This window comes from Oncorhynchus tshawytscha, linkage group LG01 (genome assembly GCF_018296145.1).
Source record: "Oncorhynchus tshawytscha isolate Ot180627B linkage group LG01, Otsh_v2.0, whole genome shotgun sequence".
Lineage (NCBI taxonomy): Eukaryota > Metazoa > Chordata > Actinopteri > Salmoniformes > Salmonidae > Oncorhynchus > Oncorhynchus tshawytscha.
Window position 1 is genome coordinate 40444246 of NC_056429.1, and position 17826 is coordinate 40462071.

The 17826-nt window shown below is 42.5% G+C and overlaps 1 protein-coding gene across 1 annotated transcript; it reads left to right on the forward strand.

The window, feature by feature from the left end:
• The first annotated feature begins 10469 nt into the window (after window positions 1-10469).
• LOC112260457 (zinc finger protein 658B-like) lies at window positions 10470-16804 on the forward strand. The gene is made up of 4 exons (XM_024435594.1): window positions 10470-10488; window positions 10602-10745; window positions 10947-11339; window positions 16668-16804. The coding sequence occupies exons 1-4, from the start codon at window positions 10470-10472 to the stop codon at window positions 16802-16804; spliced, it is 693 nt and encodes a 230-aa protein (XP_024291362.1).
• Window positions 16805-17826: the final 1022 nt, after the last annotated feature.

Here is a 17826-nt window from a genome sequence, read left to right on the forward strand (position 1 = left end):
TTACAGACGGTAGGCAATTAAGGTCACAGTTATGAAACTTAGGACACTAAAGAGGCCATTCTGACTCTGGAAAAACACCAAAAGAAAGTTGCCAAGGGTCCCTGCTCATCTGCGTGAACGTTCCTTAGGCATGCTGCAAGGAGGCATGAGGACTGCAGATGTGGCCAGGGCAATAAATTGCAATGTCCGTACTTTGAGACAGGACGGACAACTGATCATCCTTGCAGTGGCAGACCATGTGTAACAACACCTGCACAGGATTGGTACATCCGAACATCACACCTGCGGGACAGGTACAAGATGGCAACAACAACTGCCCAAGTTTACACCAGGAACGCACAATCCCTCCATCGGTGCTCAGACTGTCCGCAATAGACTGAGAGATGCTGGACTGAGGGCTTGTAGGCCTGTTGTAAGGCAGGTCCTCACCAGACATCACCGGCAACAATGTTGTCTATGCGCACAAACCCACCGTCGCTGGACCAGACAGGACTGGCAAAAAGTGCTCTTCACTGACGACTCGTGGTTTTGTCTCACCAGACGTGATGGTCAGATTCGCATTTATCATCGAAGGAATAAGCGTTACACCGAGGCCTATACTCTGGAGCGGGATCGATTTGGAGTTGGAGGGTCTGTCATGGTCTGGGGTGGTGTGTCACAGACTATATCATCATTGCAGGCAATCTCAACATTGTGTGTTACAGGGAAGACATCCTCCTCCCTCATGTGGTACCCTTCCTGCAGGCTCATCCTGACATGACCCTCCAGCATGACAATGCCACCAGCCATACTGCTCGTTCTGTGCATACTTTCCTGCAAGACAGGAATGTCAGTGTTCTGCCATGGCCAGTGAAGAGCCCGGATCTCCATCCCATTGAGCACGTCTGGGACCTGTGGGATCGGAAGGTGAGGGCTAGGGCCATTCCCCCCAGAAATGTCCGGGAACTTGCAGGGACCTTGGTGGAAGAGTGGGATAACATCTCACAGCAAGAACTGGCAAATCTGGTGCAGTCCATGAGGAGGAGAGGCACTGCAGTACTTAATGCAGCTGGTGGCCACACCAGATACTGACTGTCACTTTTGATTTTGACCCCCCCTTTATTCAGGGATACATTATTCCATTTCTGTTAGTCACATGTCTGTGGAACTTGTTCAGTTTATGTCGCAGTTGTTGAATCTTGTAATGTTTATACAAATAATTACACATGTTAAATTTGCTGAAAATAGACGCAGTTGACAGTGAGAGGACGTTTCTTTTTTTGCTGAGTTCATATATGTATGTATGTATGTATGTATGTATGTATGTATGTGGGACGTCTTTATGAGTAGATTTCTGGGTTATCACATGCAAAAGTGATTCTTTTAGATAAAAAAACAAACACTTAATCTGCCTTCCAATTGAAAACTAGTTTGAAAGTTCAAACATATATTTTATGAAAAAGAGAACGATGTTTCTGAACGATGCACCATGCTAGTTTGTTGACAACATGACCGAGCGGCACAGATTACTGTTTGATTTGAGAAGGGTGCTTCTCCCTCACCGCTTTTGGCCGTTCACCTTATGGGTCAGCTAAATCAGATGCTGCCAGTGTCCAACTCCCAGTCAACTGAAACATGTTTAAACTACAGTTGTTGTGTGTTTTTTTTAAAGGAGCTCCTAAATGGGTCATGCCTAGAAGGATTCCAGCTTTTGTCAAATTAACATCAGATTATAATTTTTGTAGCAGGTTAGAAGAATTTATGCAGCAGGTTAGAAAAATGTATGTAGCATGTTAGGATAAGAAGGTTAAGGTTGGGAAAAGGGTTGGGGTTAGCTAAAATGCTAAACATTTCAACTTTTTGTGTTAATTATTACAAAAGCTGGATCCCTTCTAGCATATACGGACTCACATTAGGCGGTGGTTTTGACTTTGTGGCATCTTGTGACAACCCACTCACACAGGAGAGAAACAACATGGCTGCTCAGTCTGTGGTAAAATATTCACTCAGTAGACTCCTATAGATAATATCCATTGTAGAAAATACAGTGGGAAATCATTTCTTATACCTTTATGGAAGGTAATTGCATCTTTAATTGCACCTTTTGATTAACTGTCCCTTTAACTGCATGCACCTCTGTGCCATAGGGATGTATAGAGATCGCAATGTTTCAGTCCTTAATGGCGCTGCCCATGCTAATGAATACTTTTGGGCACTGGAGAATTTATACATCTCTATGCACTGAGTACACCTGCAACCGATTACCTAGTTAAATACCTGAGTTTCTTCGTCTTTTAATTCAAGATTATAGTCCTCGTCTGGACTGGGAGATGATGACGGAGGGGGATGTTTTGTTTGAAACTGATGGCTCGTCGAATGGAGATCAGAGTGAGAAGGAATAGATCCCAGTGGCGAATAAAAAAGGAAACAATAGAAGTAGAGATACTCTCAATGATCGGCTATGAAAAGCCAACTGACATTTACTCCTGAGGTGCTGACCTGTTGCACCCTCAAAAACTACTGTGATTATTATTATTTGACCATGCTGGTCATTTATGAACATTTGAACATCTTGGCCATGTTCTGTTATAATCTCCACCCGGCACAGCCAGAAGAGGACTGGTTACCCCTCATAGCCTGGTTCCTCTCTAAGTTTCTTCCTAGGTTTTGGCCTTTCTGGGGAGTTTTTCCTAGCCACCGTGCTTCTACACCTGTATTGCTTGCTGTCTGGGGTTTTTAGGCTGGGTTTCTGTACAGCATTTTGAGATATCAGATGATCTAAGAAGGGCTAAATAAATACATTTGTTTTGAGATAAAGTGGTCGTGGAGTCTAGTTAATCCAAGCCTAGTTACCTTTTTTTTAGTTGGAGTGAGGGTTTTGGAACGGTCAAGATATATCTGGGAGATCCATTTGAAGTCTCGATGAAAATCATAGATGTATTAGATGAGGTGGCATCAGTAGAAATAACAACAAATGGGTCGATTTAGTTTTTTTGTATGTCCCGAGGAGCAAAAGGAGCATGCTTTGCACCTGAAAAATATCGGATTGGAATGTGTCGTGTGTGTGTGTGTGTGGATCTGCGAAGCAGGGCGCCTATCAAGTTTTTTTTTTATATCTGCGTTGGTGCTAGAAGTGATTGAAACGATGTCATGGAAGAAATAGACGCAGTGGTTGGTGCACGCTGACTGACCCGTATGATTGATGGAGTGGGGAAGCCAGGTCCATTCTTCTGTTCTTTGAAGAATAGTCTCTCCCGTCGTATGAATATTTGGGTTATGTGTGATATCCTGTGAAAGCCTTTGTGCCCAAACCCTTGCAGTGTGACAAATGTAAAGTATTTGGACATGGGTCAAGTGTATGTAGACGGGAAGAGTATCGTATGCCAGTTGAGTCGAAATGCTGCAATTTTAGTGGCAGTAGGTGGCGGTGATACACCAATAGGTGTAGTCTGCCATAAAACTTTGAAGAAGGAGGATGATGATATAGTATAGGAGAAGATGGCGGAAACTTAGGATTTGTTAGAAACTGCTAGTGAGTTGGAAGAAGATAATGTCACAGAGAGTGAGTGGGTTACAGTGGTGAAGAAGAATGGAAATGAGAGAAGTAAAGTTGTGGTGGGAACGAGGAAACCCTTAGACTCATTGTGAGTTGGAGTGAGGGTGTTGGACCAATGCTACCTGGGAAATCTGTTTAACGTCTCGAAGAAAATCTGGAATGTGTGGAGTTGGTGAGAGTCACAAGAAGTGGTAGTATTTTGATTTGTTATGTAGAGATGAACGTACTTTGGTGCAAGTCTCCCCCTTTTTCCTCCAAACATAACGATGGTCATTATGGCCAAACAGTTCTATTTTTGTTTCATCAGACCAGAGGACATGTCTCCAAAAAAGTATGATCTTTGGTCCATTGGCAAACCCTAGTCTGGCTTTTTTATGGCGGTTTTGGAGCAGTGGCTTCTTCTTTGCTGAGCGACCTTTCGGGTTATGTCGATATATGACTCACTTTACTGTGGATATAGATACTTTTGTACCTGTTTCCTCCAGCATCTTCACAAGGTCCTTTGCTGTTGTTCTGGGGCTGATTTGCACTTTTTGCACCAAAGTACATTCAGAAAGGAGACAGGAAGGAGACAGAAGGAGGCAAAATACGCTCAGGAAGGAGACAGAACGCGTCTCCTTCCTGAGCGATATGACGGCTGCGTGGTCCCATGGTGTTCATACTTGCGTACTATTGTTTGTACAGATGAACGTGGTACTTTAAGGCATTTAGAAATTGCTCCCAAGGATGAAGCAGACTTGCAGAGATCTACAAAAACAATTCTGAGGTCTTGGCTGATTTCTTTTGATTTCCCCATGATGTCAAGCAAAGAGGCACTGAGTTTGAAGGTAGGCCTTGAAATACATCCACAGGTACACCTCCAATTAACTCATATGATGTCAATTAGCCTATCAGAAGCTTCTAAAGCCATGACATCATTTTCTGGAATTTTCCAAGCTGTTTAAAGGCACAGTCTACTCAGTGTATGTAAACTTCTGACCCACTGGAATTGTGATACAGTGAATTATAAGTGAAATAATCTGTCTGTAAACAATTGTTGGAAGAATTACTTGTGTCATGCACAAAGTAGATGTCCTAACCAACTTGCCAAAACTATAGTTTGTTAACAAGAAATTTGTGGAGTGGTTGAAAAACGAGTTTTAATGACTCCAACCTTTAGTGTATGTAAACTTCCGACTTCAACTGTATACTGCATGTACATACAGTACCAGTCAAAAGTTTGGACACACCTACCTATTAAAGGGTTTTTCTTTATTTTTACTATTTTCTACATTGTAGAATAATAGCGAAGACCTTAAAAATAGGAAATTACACATATGGAAGGATGTAGTAACCAAAATTGTTAAACAAATCTAAATATATTTTAGATTCTTCATAGTAGCCACCCTTTGCCTTGATGACAGGTTTGCACACGCTTGACATTCTCTCAACCAGCTTCATGAGGAATGCTTTTCCAATAATCATGAAGGAGTTCCCACATGCTGAACACTTGTTGGCTACTTTTCCTTCACTCTGCGGTCCAACTCATTCCAAACCATCTCAATTGGGTTGAGGTCGGGTGATTGTGGATGCCAAGTCATCTGATGCAGCGCTCCATCACTCTCCTTCTTGGTCAAATAGCCCTTACAAAGCCCAGAGGTGTGTTGGGTCATTGTCCTGTTGAAAAACAAACGATAGTCCCACTAAGCGCAAACCAGATGTGATGGCATATCGCTGCAGAATACTGAGGTAACCATGATGGTTAAGTGTTGCCTTAAATAAATCACTGACAGTGTTACCTGGAAAGCACCCCCACACCATCAGACCTCCATGCTTCACGGTGGGAACCACACATGCAGAGATCATCCGTTCACCTACTCTGCGTCTCACAAAGACACGGCGGTTGGAACCAAAAAATCTCAAATTTGGACTCATCAAGACTAAAGGACAGATTTCCACCGGTCGAATGTCCAATGCTCAAGTTTCTTGGCCCAAGCAAGTCTCTTCTTCTTATTGGTGTCCTTTAGTAGCGGTTTCTTTACAGCAATTCAACCATGAAGGCCTGATTCACACAGTCTCCTCTGAACAGTTGATGTTGAGATGTCTGTTACTTGAACTCTGTGAAGCATTTATTTGGGCTGAAATTATTGAGGCTGGTAACTCTTAATGAACTTATCCTCTGCAGCAGAGGTAACTCTGGGTCTTCCTTTCCTGTGGCGGTCCTCATGAGAGCCAGTTTCATCATAGCGTTTGATGGTTTATGCAACTGAACTTGAAAAAACGTTCAAAGTTCTTGATATTTTCCAGATTGATGGACCTTCATGTCTTAAAGGAATGATGGACTGTCATTTCTCTTTGCTTATTTGAGCTGTTCTTGCCATAATATAGACTTGGTTACCAAATAGGGCTATCTTCTGTATACCAATACTACTTTGTCACAACACAACTGATTGGCTCAAACGCAATAAGGAATGAAATTCCACAAATGAACTACCTGTTAATTGAAATGCATTCCAGGTGACTACCTCATGAAGCCGTTTGAGAGAATGCCAAGAGCGTGCGGAGCTGTCATCAAGGCAAAGGGTGGCTACTTTGAAGAACCTAAAATATATTTTGATTTGTTTAACACTTTTTTTGGTTAATACATGATTATGCAATAGTCATGGAAATGCCTTACTCTGCTTATCTTAAGCAGCGTAATTGTAATGAACACAAGGGGAGACAGAGAGCTGGTTTCAAGCGCATGGCGCAGCAGGTGTTTATTAGTAAAGGACCACAGGGGCAGGCATAAGGTCATACACAGGGGGTCCAAAAGGGCTACAGTACAGGCAGGGGAAAGGCTAGTAACGTAGTCCGGGAGATCAGGCAATGGGTAGATAACAGGAAATCCAATAGGCTAAAGTACAGGCAGGGAATAGACACACAAAAAAACAAATCATACACAGGATGAGTAAATCAAGGGAAAGCCGTGTGTCACAAAACAAACAACAACTCACAGTGATTGGGTGCAAAGAACTGAACTAAATAGTGTGTGATAATGACATACAGGTGTGTGGACAGATGATTAGAATTCAGGTGATTGGGATCTGGAGAGTGAGCTGCGTTCAGGGGATCTAGGTGTTTGAGAGTGTGAGCTGGAGAGTGGGCTGGAAAGTGAGCTGCGTTCAGCGGAGTGAGTTGGAAGCAGACGTTAAAGTCATGTCAAAATCCAAGTAAGCATACGCCGATTAAACATCTGGTTTTCTGAGCAATCTTTTATGAGGATTCTGTGTTATGTACTATAGCCCGTTACCATATATGTGATTGAATATTATCTGCTGTTGGCTTGTGTGGATGTATGTATGTGTTATGCAACATAGCTGATTTGAAACATTGTTAACAGTTTCAGGGCCATGGGCCTTTCTCATGATGGAAAAATACAGAATAACATGAAGACAGGACCTGTGCAATGAGTTGGGGGGTGGCACATTCAAGGCGTAGTGTTGCGAGAACAAAAGGTATTTTGTTAGATAACAGGAGCCAGGTGTGAGACTACGCGTATCGAGCATGAGCGCATAGATATTCTTCACAGCAACATCTATCAACTGGAGCGCCCAGGGGCTGGGACCAGCTCTACGCCAACAATCAATGATAGGCTGGGTGAGTCTAAACCACGCCCAGTCTCTAGTATATTTATAATATCTTTGTCAAGAACAAGTCAGTTCTCTGTTTGCCCTGCGAGGTGGGACAGAGAGCCCGTATATACAGTGCCTTGCGAAAGTATTCGGCCCTCTTGAACTTTGCGACCTTTTGCCATATTTCAGGCTTCAAACAAAGATATAAAACTGTATTTTTTTGTGAAGAATCAACAACAAGTGGGACACAATCATGAAGTGGAATGACATTTATTGGATATTTCAAACTTTTTTAACAAATCAAAAACTGAAAAATTGGGCGTGCAAAATTATTCAGCCCCTTTTACTTTCAGTGCAGCAAACTCTCTCCAGAAGTTCAGTGAGGATCTCTGAATGATCCAATGTTGACCTAAATGACTAATGATGATAAATACAATCCACCTGTGTGTAATCAAGTCTCGGTATAAATGCACCTGCACTGTGATAGTCTCAGAGGTCCGTTAAAAGCGCAGAGAGCATCATGAAGAACAAGGAACACACCAGGCAGGTCCGAGATACTGTTGTGAAGAAGTTTAAAGCCGGATTTGGATACAAAAAGATTTCCCAAGCTTTAAACATCCCAAGGAGCACTGTGCAAGCGATAATATTGAAATGGAAGGAGTATCAGACCACTGCAAATCTACCAAGACCTGGCCGTCCCTCTAACCTTTCAGCTCATACAAGGAGAAGACTGATCAGAGATGCAGCCAAGAGGCCCATGATCACTCTGGATGAACTGCAGAGATCTACAGCTGAGGTGGGAGACTCTGTCCATAGGACAACAATCAGTCGTATATTGCACAAATCTGGCCTTTATGGAAGAGTGGCAAGAAGAAAGCCATTTCTTAAAGATATCCATAAAAAGTGTCGTTTAAAGTTTGCCACAAGCCACCTGGGAGACACACCAAACATGTGGAAGAAGGTGCTCTGGTCAGATGAAACCAAAATTGAACTTTTTGGCAACAATGCAAAATGTTATGTTTGGCGTAAAAGCAACACAGCTCATCACCCTGAACACACCATCCCCACTGTCAAACATGGTGGTGGCAGCATCATGGTTTGGGCCTGCTTTTCTTCAGCAGGGACAGGGAAGATGGTTAAAATTGATGGGAAGATGGATGGAGCCAAATACAGGACCATTCTGGAAGAAAACCTGATGGAGTCTGCAAAAGACCTGAGACTGGGACGGAGATTTGTCTTCCAACAAGACAATGATCCAAAACATAAAGCAAAATCTACAATGGAATGGTTAAAAATAAACATATACAGGTGTTAGAATGGCCAAGTCAAAGTCCAGACCTGAATCCAATCGAGAATCTGTGGAAAGAACTGAAAACTGCTGTTCACAAATGCTCTCCATCCAACCTCACTGAGCAGCTGTTTTGCAAGGAGGAATGGGAAAAAATTTCAGTCTCTCGATGTGCAAAACTGATAGAGACATACCCCAAGCGACTTACAGCTGTAATCGCAGCAAAAGGTGGCGCTACAAAGTATTAACTGAAGGGGGCTGAATAATTTTGCACGCCCAATTTTTCAGTTTTTGATTTGTTAAAAAAGTTTGAAATATCCAATAAATGTCGTTCCACTTCATGATTGTGTCCCACTTGTTGTTGATTCTTCACAAAAAAATACAGTTTTATATCTTTATGTTTGAAGCCTGAAATGTGGCAAAAGGTCGCAAAGTTCAAGGGGGCCGAATACTTTCGCAAGGCACTGTATGAAAATTGCATTTACCTCTTATTGCTTAGCTAATAAAAAATACATAGTATACAATCGGTGACTCAATGTCATACTTATCCTGATACCAGATTCGAATTGACGCAACTCTAACACTTTTGAATTTTTAGGACGAATACCTTAATTGGGGTGGCAGGTAGCCTAGTGGTTAGAGCATTGGGCCAGTAACCGAAACGTTGTTAGATCGAATCCCCGAGCTGACAAGATAAAAATCTGTCGAACAATTTGTTCTCAACTGACTTGCCTAGTTAAATAAAGGTTAAATAAAAAATAAAAAATCTGCATTTGATCTGTGCATGTGCTAGCACCAGCCGAGCGAGCCTCCCTCTTTAGCGAGAGTTAAGTGAATTCGGAACAACTGAATGTATGGGTCTTTGAAGTAGTTTTCACATACAAACTTTACAAGTCCGAACTCATAAGAAAATAAATATAAATACATTTAAATGAACATTCTACCACAGCGACCATGTAACCAAAAATAACATGGTCACTGTGGTAGAACGGTCATATTTATTGCTGATATTCTACATTTATCAGAGTGCCATCAGGTAGCCTGATTTCAGATGTGTCCATTTAAAGAGGATTATTAGGGAAATCGTTTTTCTTTCAAAGCATGTGAATGTTTTAATCACACTATTATATTAAATCTGATTATTCACAATAATCACATTATTGTGTGCATGTAACCGTACTCAGTGAGACAGACCTGTCCAACAGTTCCGACTTTGTTTACATAAGACAACATGTTGTGCATTTTTTTACTTGAGAAATACTGCACCAAACACCTTAGTTAGATGTAAACTTGCTAACTAAAACATCCTCTGTAAAAATGTATTATAGATTTCTTTATTCTGGGAATTTTGAGGAAGCGAAATAGGCTTCCGTGTCTACAGGGTCTCATTGGGGACAAAAATCATTAACCAGATGCGGAATTGATCAGGAAATGCACCTCCCAGACGGAAATCTCGTTTTTGTAATGAGCGACAGAAAAACACACATGCTAATTGGTATGTTCAGTTGCTCTTTAAGGTCCCGCACTGCATCTTTAACTCCAAAAGTGGTTAGAACCATTAAACATAATTTTACCAGGTTCAGGTGAAGAAATTTTAATGACAGTCCACCACAACATACCCAAGAGTTTCCTGATTAGCAAGTGGTAGTCTTGGTTTCATATCATTGTGTATTAAAAACACAGTTTAAGAACATTGTGAGGGGATTTCGCCAGTGGTTGGAAAGGGGAATTGGGCTTCCCGGGAAAATCTTCTCCAAGGTTGCAACTGTAACCAGGGGGTGGGGCTTAGAGAAGGGTCAATTGAATGACTTAAATCAGTCTAGTTGACCTCAACCCTGATGCTTTTCAAGGCTGTATATAGTAGATAACCTCTGTGTCAAGGCTGTATTGATAACTTGTGTATCAAGGCTGTATAGGTAACCTCTATATCAAGGCTGTATAGGTAACCTATGTATTAAGGCTGTAATGGTAACCTATGTATCAAGGCTGTATAGGTAACCTATGTATCAAGGCTGTAATGGTAACCTATGTATCAAGGCTGTAATGGTAACCTATGTATCAAGGCTGTATAGGTAACCTATGTATCAATGCTGTATAGGTAACCTATGTATCAAGGCTGTATTGGTAACCTATGTATCAAGGCTGTATAGATAACTCTATACAACTCCTCTCTCCTCCTTTCCAGACTCCCTGCAGCTCTCTCTCAATGTCTTTGAAGAGGAGGTTTCCCCTGAGCAGCAGCACTGTGAGCAGGAATGGAGCCCCAGTCTGGGGCAAGAGGACCCAGAGCCCACACAGATTAAAGAGGAACCGGAGGAATTCAGGACCGGTCAGGCGGAAGGGCAACTTCAAGGGCTCACTCCTTTGTGCGTGAAAAGTGAATGTGATCAGGAAGACCCACTTTGGTCCTTGACTCTTCCCCAAAACCAGACTGTGGAGCACAGAGAAAATGACCCTAAACCAATGGATCTCACACCTTTTAGCACTGTGAACCACCTCAAGGGTTTTCACATTCCCTGTGTCCCTCCAGATAATCAAAAAAATGCCTACAGTCACAACCCAGCCATGAGCAGCCACCCAGTAGGACTTGACAGCAGACCACCACTGAATCCCAACCCGACATCAGATCTCAACCGGTCAATGGGGAAACACGGTTCCAAACCCAGCATCATGTCTAGAAAGACTCACCGCTGTGGTGACTGTGGTGAAACTTTCCCTCTGAAAGCTGATCATCAGAGGCATGTGACTCGGGCCAAAAAGAGACTCAGTGAATGCTGCTACTGCAAGAATCGCTGTAACTCCAACTGTAAACTGAAGGCCCATGTCCAACTCTGTCACGGTGGGAAACCCTGTACCTGCCCTGTCTGTGGCAAGACCATCAAAAACAAAGGAGATCTGTCCAGGCATAAGAGGATTCACAAAGGTGAGAAACCATTTAGCTGTGGTGACTGTGGGAGAAGCTTCAGTCTCAAAGGTAACCTAATCAGGCATAAATTAACTCACACAGGAGAGAAATCATTTAGCTGTGGGGATTGTGGGAAAAGCTTCAGTCTCAAGAATAACCTAACCATGCATAAACTGACTCACACAAAGGATAAACCATTTACTTGTAATCTTTGCGATAAAAGCTTCAGACACAAGAAGACCCTAACTGAACATACACAGACTCTCACCAGAGACAAACCATTTAGCTGTGGTGACTGTGGAAAAAGCTTAATTCAAAAATGAAACCTAACTGAACATATAAGGACTCACACAGGAGAGAAACCATTTAGCTGTGGGGACTGTGGGAAACGTTTCAGTCGCAAGCAGACTCTAACCGAGCATATACTGACTCACACAGGAGGTAAACAACATGGCTGCTCAGTCTGTGGTAAAAGTTTCACTCATAAGACTAATCTGCTGAGGCATGTGGATAAAATCCATAAAGAAAGATATAATAGAAGAAATTACATTTGGACAAAGAGGATCAACAGTCAGATGATTGGAATACAAATGCAGCATGTAGACAACACCCTTAGGAAAAGAAAAGCAACTCTGGATCAAGTTATGTTTAAAAATATATATATATATGTAAACAAAGTTTGATTAGTTTCAATTGATGATGTAATGGTCAAACATTATAATGGGAATCTCCCAGGTTTGCGGTTCAAAGTCTGGTGATGTTCACACTCATTACAAACATGAATATCTGGTCGTTTGTTTTGAAATGGCTCTCATGGTGGTGAGAGAATGGTCAGACTGATGTTATTTATACATTCAAAATATACAATCCAGACAAAATCTTCCATATGTCCAAGAGTATTTTTGAATTCGTTTTGACATAATGCTGCTCATTCATGTTATTAATTTAAAGCAAGAATCCTTAATTGAAACAGTAACAAATCGGGCTCCCCGCCTCTATTTTGCTAAAAAGCTGAGGGATGGGCCAGGAGAAATGTAACCACTCTTAAATTCATAGACAGAGCAATGGAAGCAAGGACTGACCGTACATATTTTCGAAAGGTATAGTTTTAATCATGTTTTGAGGCTATACTGTGTTTATTTACATTGTTTACAAACATTACCGTAAAACAAGGTTTTATTCGTCAAGAATCAATTGGTATATATTACTAATTATATTAAAGTCCAAAAATGGATGTAGAAATGAATGATTCTAGTTTTAAACTTGTATAGGGTAGTGATATACAGTCGACTTCTGAGAACTGATTCTCCCAGATCATCCTGTACGATAACCACTGTTTATCTACATGTAGTTATTGCGTTTCCCTTTACCACTGGCCTGTGTGGGCTGCCTTGCACAATAGTAAACCCCCATCCAGCTGATGGCGCTGTTGTGTGTTTCTGGGCTTGCCACCCACTAGAACCAAGGAGTTCTCTAAAACCTAACTCTCATTTGACTGAAAATAGCTAAACTACAGTTGTTGCGTGTGTTGTTAGATGAGCGCTTAACGGTGGGGCAGTTGAGAAAATGGTACCTGAGTACGAGGAGGTAAATGATCAGCTACGGAAACTGCTGGTCTTCTGATCACACCGGAGATAAAACTATGCAGAATAGGTATGTACAGTCGTGGCCAAAGGTTTTGAGAATTTTTCACAAAGTTTGCTGCTTCAGTGTCTTTAGATATTTTTGTCAGATGTTACTATGGAATACTGAAGTATAATTACAAGCATTTCATACGTGTCAAAGGCTTTTATTGACAATTACGTGAAGTTGATGCAAAGGGTTAATATTTGCAGTGTTGACCCTTCTTTTTCAAGACCTCTGCAATCCGACCTGGCATGCTGTCAATTAACTTCTGGGCCACATCCTGACTGATGGCAGCCCATTCTTGCATATTTAATGCTTGGAGTTTGTCAGAATTTGTGAGTTTTTGTTTGTCCACCCACCTCTTGAGGATTGACCACACGTTCTCAATGGGATTAAGGTCTGGGGAGTTTCCTTGCCATGGACCCAAAAAATAGATGTTTTGTTCCCCGAGCCCCTTAGTTATCACTTTTGCCTTGTGGCAAGGTGCTCCATCATGCTGGAAAAGGCATTGTTCGTCACCAAACTGTTCCTTGATGGTTGGGAGAAGTTGCTCTCGGAAGATGTGTTGGTACCATTCTTTATTCATAGCTGTGTTCTTAGGCACAATTGTGAGTGAGCCCACTCTATTGGCTGAGAAGCAACCCCACACATGAATGGTCTCAGGATGCTTTACTGTTGGCATGAAACAGGACTGATGGTAGCGCTCACCTTGTCTTTTCCAGACAAGCTTTTTTCCGGATGCCCCAAACAATCGGAAAGGGGATTCATCGGAGAAAATGACTTCATCCCAGTCCTCAGCAGTCCAATCCCTGTACCCTTTGCAGAATATCAGTCTGTCCCTGATGTTTTTCCTGGAGAGAAGTAGCTTCTTTGCTGCCCTTCTTGACACCAGGCCATCCTCCAAAAGTCTTCGCCTCACTGTGCATACAGATGCACTCACACCTGCCTGCTGCCATTCTTGAGCAAGCTCTGTACTGATGGTGCCCCGATCACGCAGCTGAATCAACTTTAGGAGACAGTCCTGGCGCTTGCTGGACTTTCTTGGGTGCCCTGAAGCCTTCTTCACAACAATTGAACCGCTCTCCTTGAAGTTCTTGATGATCCGATAAATGGTTGATTTAGGTGCAATCTTACTGGCAGCAATATCCTTGTCTGTGAAGCCTTTTTTGTGCAAAGCAATGATGATGGCACATGTTTCTTTGCAGGTAACCATAGTTGACGAACTCAATCAGCGTGACAGAGTGATCTCCAGCCTTGTCCTCATCAACACTCACACCTGTGTTAACGAGAGAATCACTGACATGATGTCAGCTGGTCCTTTTGAGGCAGGGCTGAAATGCAGTGGAAATGTTTTTGGGGGGATTCAGTTCATTTGCATGGCAAAGAGGGACTTTGCAATTAATTGCAATTCATCTGATCACTCTTCATAACATTCTAAGAGTATATGCAAATTGTTATTTTTGATGCAAGGTGATTTGTAGGTCAGTCAGTCGGCAGTCACCTGCACTGTCGGCTGCAATGTCGAACAAGCCTAGTGTCACGAAAACCTAACCAAAACTACATGCCCCACATTCTGGTCATGACAAGAGAAAAAAAAACTGTTGGGGGAGGTTCTCTAATGCACTGTTCAACCAATCCAGTAAATGTGGAGTTAAGAGGAAATGTTGCCCATAGAGATGGAAAGAAGCCTCATAATTAGATCTGTGCCATTAAGGCTTCTGTGACAGAATGGACATCGCCATTGAGGCTATCACATTTTGAAGTAGTTCACTTCTTTTTCATGATTGGCCAATATACCATGGCAAGGGCTGTGTCCAGGCGTTCCGCGTTGCGTTGTGCATAAGAACAGCCCTTAGCCGTGGTATATTGGCCATATACCATACCTCCTCGGGCCTTATTGCTTAAGTATACCACTCAGCCAGTGGAGGCTCCTCGGAGAAGGAAGGGGAGGACCATCCTCTTCAGTGAATTTCATAAAAGTATAATTGTAAACCAGTTAAAAAGTTATACTTTTTAGATAAAACTATACTAAACATATTCATAAACACTAAATAATTTAATAGAACAATGTTTTGCAAGGTCTACAGTAGCCTCAACAGCACTCTCTAGAGTAGCACCATGGTGTAGCCAGAAGACAGCTAGCTTCCGTCCTCCTCTTGGTACATTGACTTCAATACAAAACTTAGGAGGCTCTTTGTTCTCACCCCCTTCCATAGACTTACATAGTAATTATGACAACTTCCGGAGGACGTCCTTCAACCTATCAGAGCTCCAGCAGCATGAACTGACACGTTGTCCACCCGATCAAATGATCAGAGAATGAATTTAGTACTGAAAGCATAAGCTACAGCTAGTTAGCACTGCAGTGCTTAAAATGTGGTGAGTAGTTGACTCAAAGAGAGAGAAAGACAATAGTTAAACAGTTTTCAACAAATTAATTTCTTTAAAAATGGAGACGTAAGAGAGAGAGAGTGTGCCTTTTTTTCACTCTCAGTTTCACTTAGCTAGCAAATGCAGCTGGCTAGTTTAGCCTACTCAAAACCCGGCTCAAACAGAGGTATGCTATGTTAGCTAGCTGGCTATGACTATCCAACACAACACTTGAACTCTTCCAAGTCAAGGTAAGCTTTTGGCTTTATTAATTTATGCTTACTGACTATAACCTAACGTTACTGCATGATTGTAGCGGGTTTACTAACGCATTAGTTCTATTAGCTGTGTTGACTAGGATGTTACTTTAACTAATATGAAGATCACGATGTAGGCTGTGTGTAGTGGTTATGACATGGTTTGGCTTGGAATGTTTTTTTGCCTGATCACATACAGCTGATGTGTTGTGCAAGTCCACAAACAAAGGGAACGGTGAGAGGAGGAGAGTGCATAGAGGCGAGAAGGAATACAACGTGGCTGCTATGAAAGTGAACTGTGTTTATGTGTGATCAGGTGTGTATTCATTCCGCCGATTCTGTTGAAAAACATTTCTTAAACGGAAGCAAACGAAACAGGGATAAAAATACCTGAATTTGTCCAATAGAAACTCTCATTTGCAACTGTTGGACTAATGATTACACCCTAGATAAGCTAGATGCAGGCAAGAGTGTGCAAGGTGGTGTTTTTAACCTTTATTTAACTAGGCAAGTCACTGTCTGTCACCTCAAATTTTTCTCTCGACCTGTGTGCCACTACATTGTAAACTTTCATTCATAGGCTAGTTTGTAGCAACCTCATGATGGGTATAGAGAACATTTGAGAATCATGTAGTAGCCTAAACCTATCGATGTTACATTGAACTGGGTGAATGGAATATGAAAGACAGTCATCCAACATGCTGTAATAGAAATAAGGCCATGCTCATGAAAAACATTTTTTGTCCTCCCTCATCATAAATGGCACTGACCGCCACTACACAGTCCATTACGCAGCTCCTCAGATTTGTCTACATAAGACAACACATCACCAATGTTATGTTGAAGTAGCTGGCTCTTAGGCTCTAAGCCCTTTATGGAGTGGTCACTTGCTGATGTGTTTGATACAGTGCAGGCAGTTGAGGGGAGTGTGGCTCATAATAATGTCTGGAATGGAGTAGGATGGCTGGAATGGAGTCTGGATGGCTGGAATGGAATGGTATCAAACGAATGGTATCAAACACATGAACGTGTGTGACACTCACATCCTCCACTGGTTTGATACTCATGTCTTGCCACTGATCGTGGACTTCAGGAGACAGCAGAGGGAGCCTTCCCCCCGTCCACATCGACGGGGCCACAGTGGAGAAGGTGAAAAGATTCAAGTTCATCGGCGTACCCATCACTGACAATCAAATGGTCCACCCAAACAGACAGGCTGAAGAAATGTAGCTTTGCACCTAAAACCCTCACAAACTTTTACAGATGCACCAGAGAGCAACCTTTCGGCTGTATCACAGCCTGGTACTGCAACTGCTCCTTCCGCAACCGCATTGCTCTCCAAAGGGTGGTGCTGTCTGCCCAACGCAGAAGGCAAGGAAGATCATCAATAAACTTAACCACCCAAGCCATGGCCCGTTCACGCCGTTACCATCCAGAGGGCGAGGTCAGTACAGGTGCATCAAAGCTGGGACCTAGAGACTGGAAAATAGCATCTATCTCAAGGCCATCAGACTGTTAAATAGTCACCACTAGCTGGCCCCCGCTCAGTACCCTGCCCTGAACTTTAGTCACTGTCACTAGCCGGCTACCACCCGGTTACTGTACCATGAACCTTAGAGGCTGGTCTATGTACATAGTCATTATGTTTACATACTGTTTTACCCACTTCATATGTGAGAGAGAGGGTGGAGAAGGGGGAAGTGAGAGAGAAAGGAATGAAGAAAGGGAGAATGAGGGAGAAGATAAAGAGAAGGGAAGGGAGGAACGAGAGCAGAGACAGGGAAAGATTGCGAGAGAGGGGTAGAGAGAGAGGGGATAGGATGAGGGGGTAGAGAGAGAGAGAGAGCTGGAGGGAAAGAGAGGAGGGAGGGAGAGGGAAAAGAGAATGGTGTACCTGGTTGAAAGAAGCGTAATTTGTCAGTCATCAAATTAGGTTATGAAAAGAGGAGTGAGAGGAGGATAAAAAAAGGAAAGAATAGGAAGAGATGTATGAGGTAGTGTAATTATGAAAGCCCTTCTCTCTCCATCCCTCTCTCTCTCCCTTACCCTTTCCCTCTCCCTCCTCACTCTCTCTCCCTTACCCCTTCCCTCTCTCTCGCCCTCCATATTTCTTTCTCTCGTCCTCCCTCCCTTTTTCTCTATCTCCTTTCACTCTTCTCCAGACATTTATGACAGCATGCCAAGGTCTCAGACACATCTTATCTGAGTGCACGCACACACACACACAATTAAATGACTGCTACTACACAACA

Bases quoted from the DNA above. Each gene is read 5' to 3' on its own strand.
- LOC112260457 (XM_024435594.1), top strand. The intron at 10,746-10,946 runs GTCAGGCGGAAG...GTGTCCCTCCAG, and splicing joins ACCGGAGGAATTCAGGACCG to ATAATCAAAAAAATGCCTAC. The intron at 11,340-16,667 runs GTGAGAAACCAT...CGTGGACTTCAG, and splicing joins GCATAAGAGGATTCACAAAG to GAGACAGCAGAGGGAGCCTT.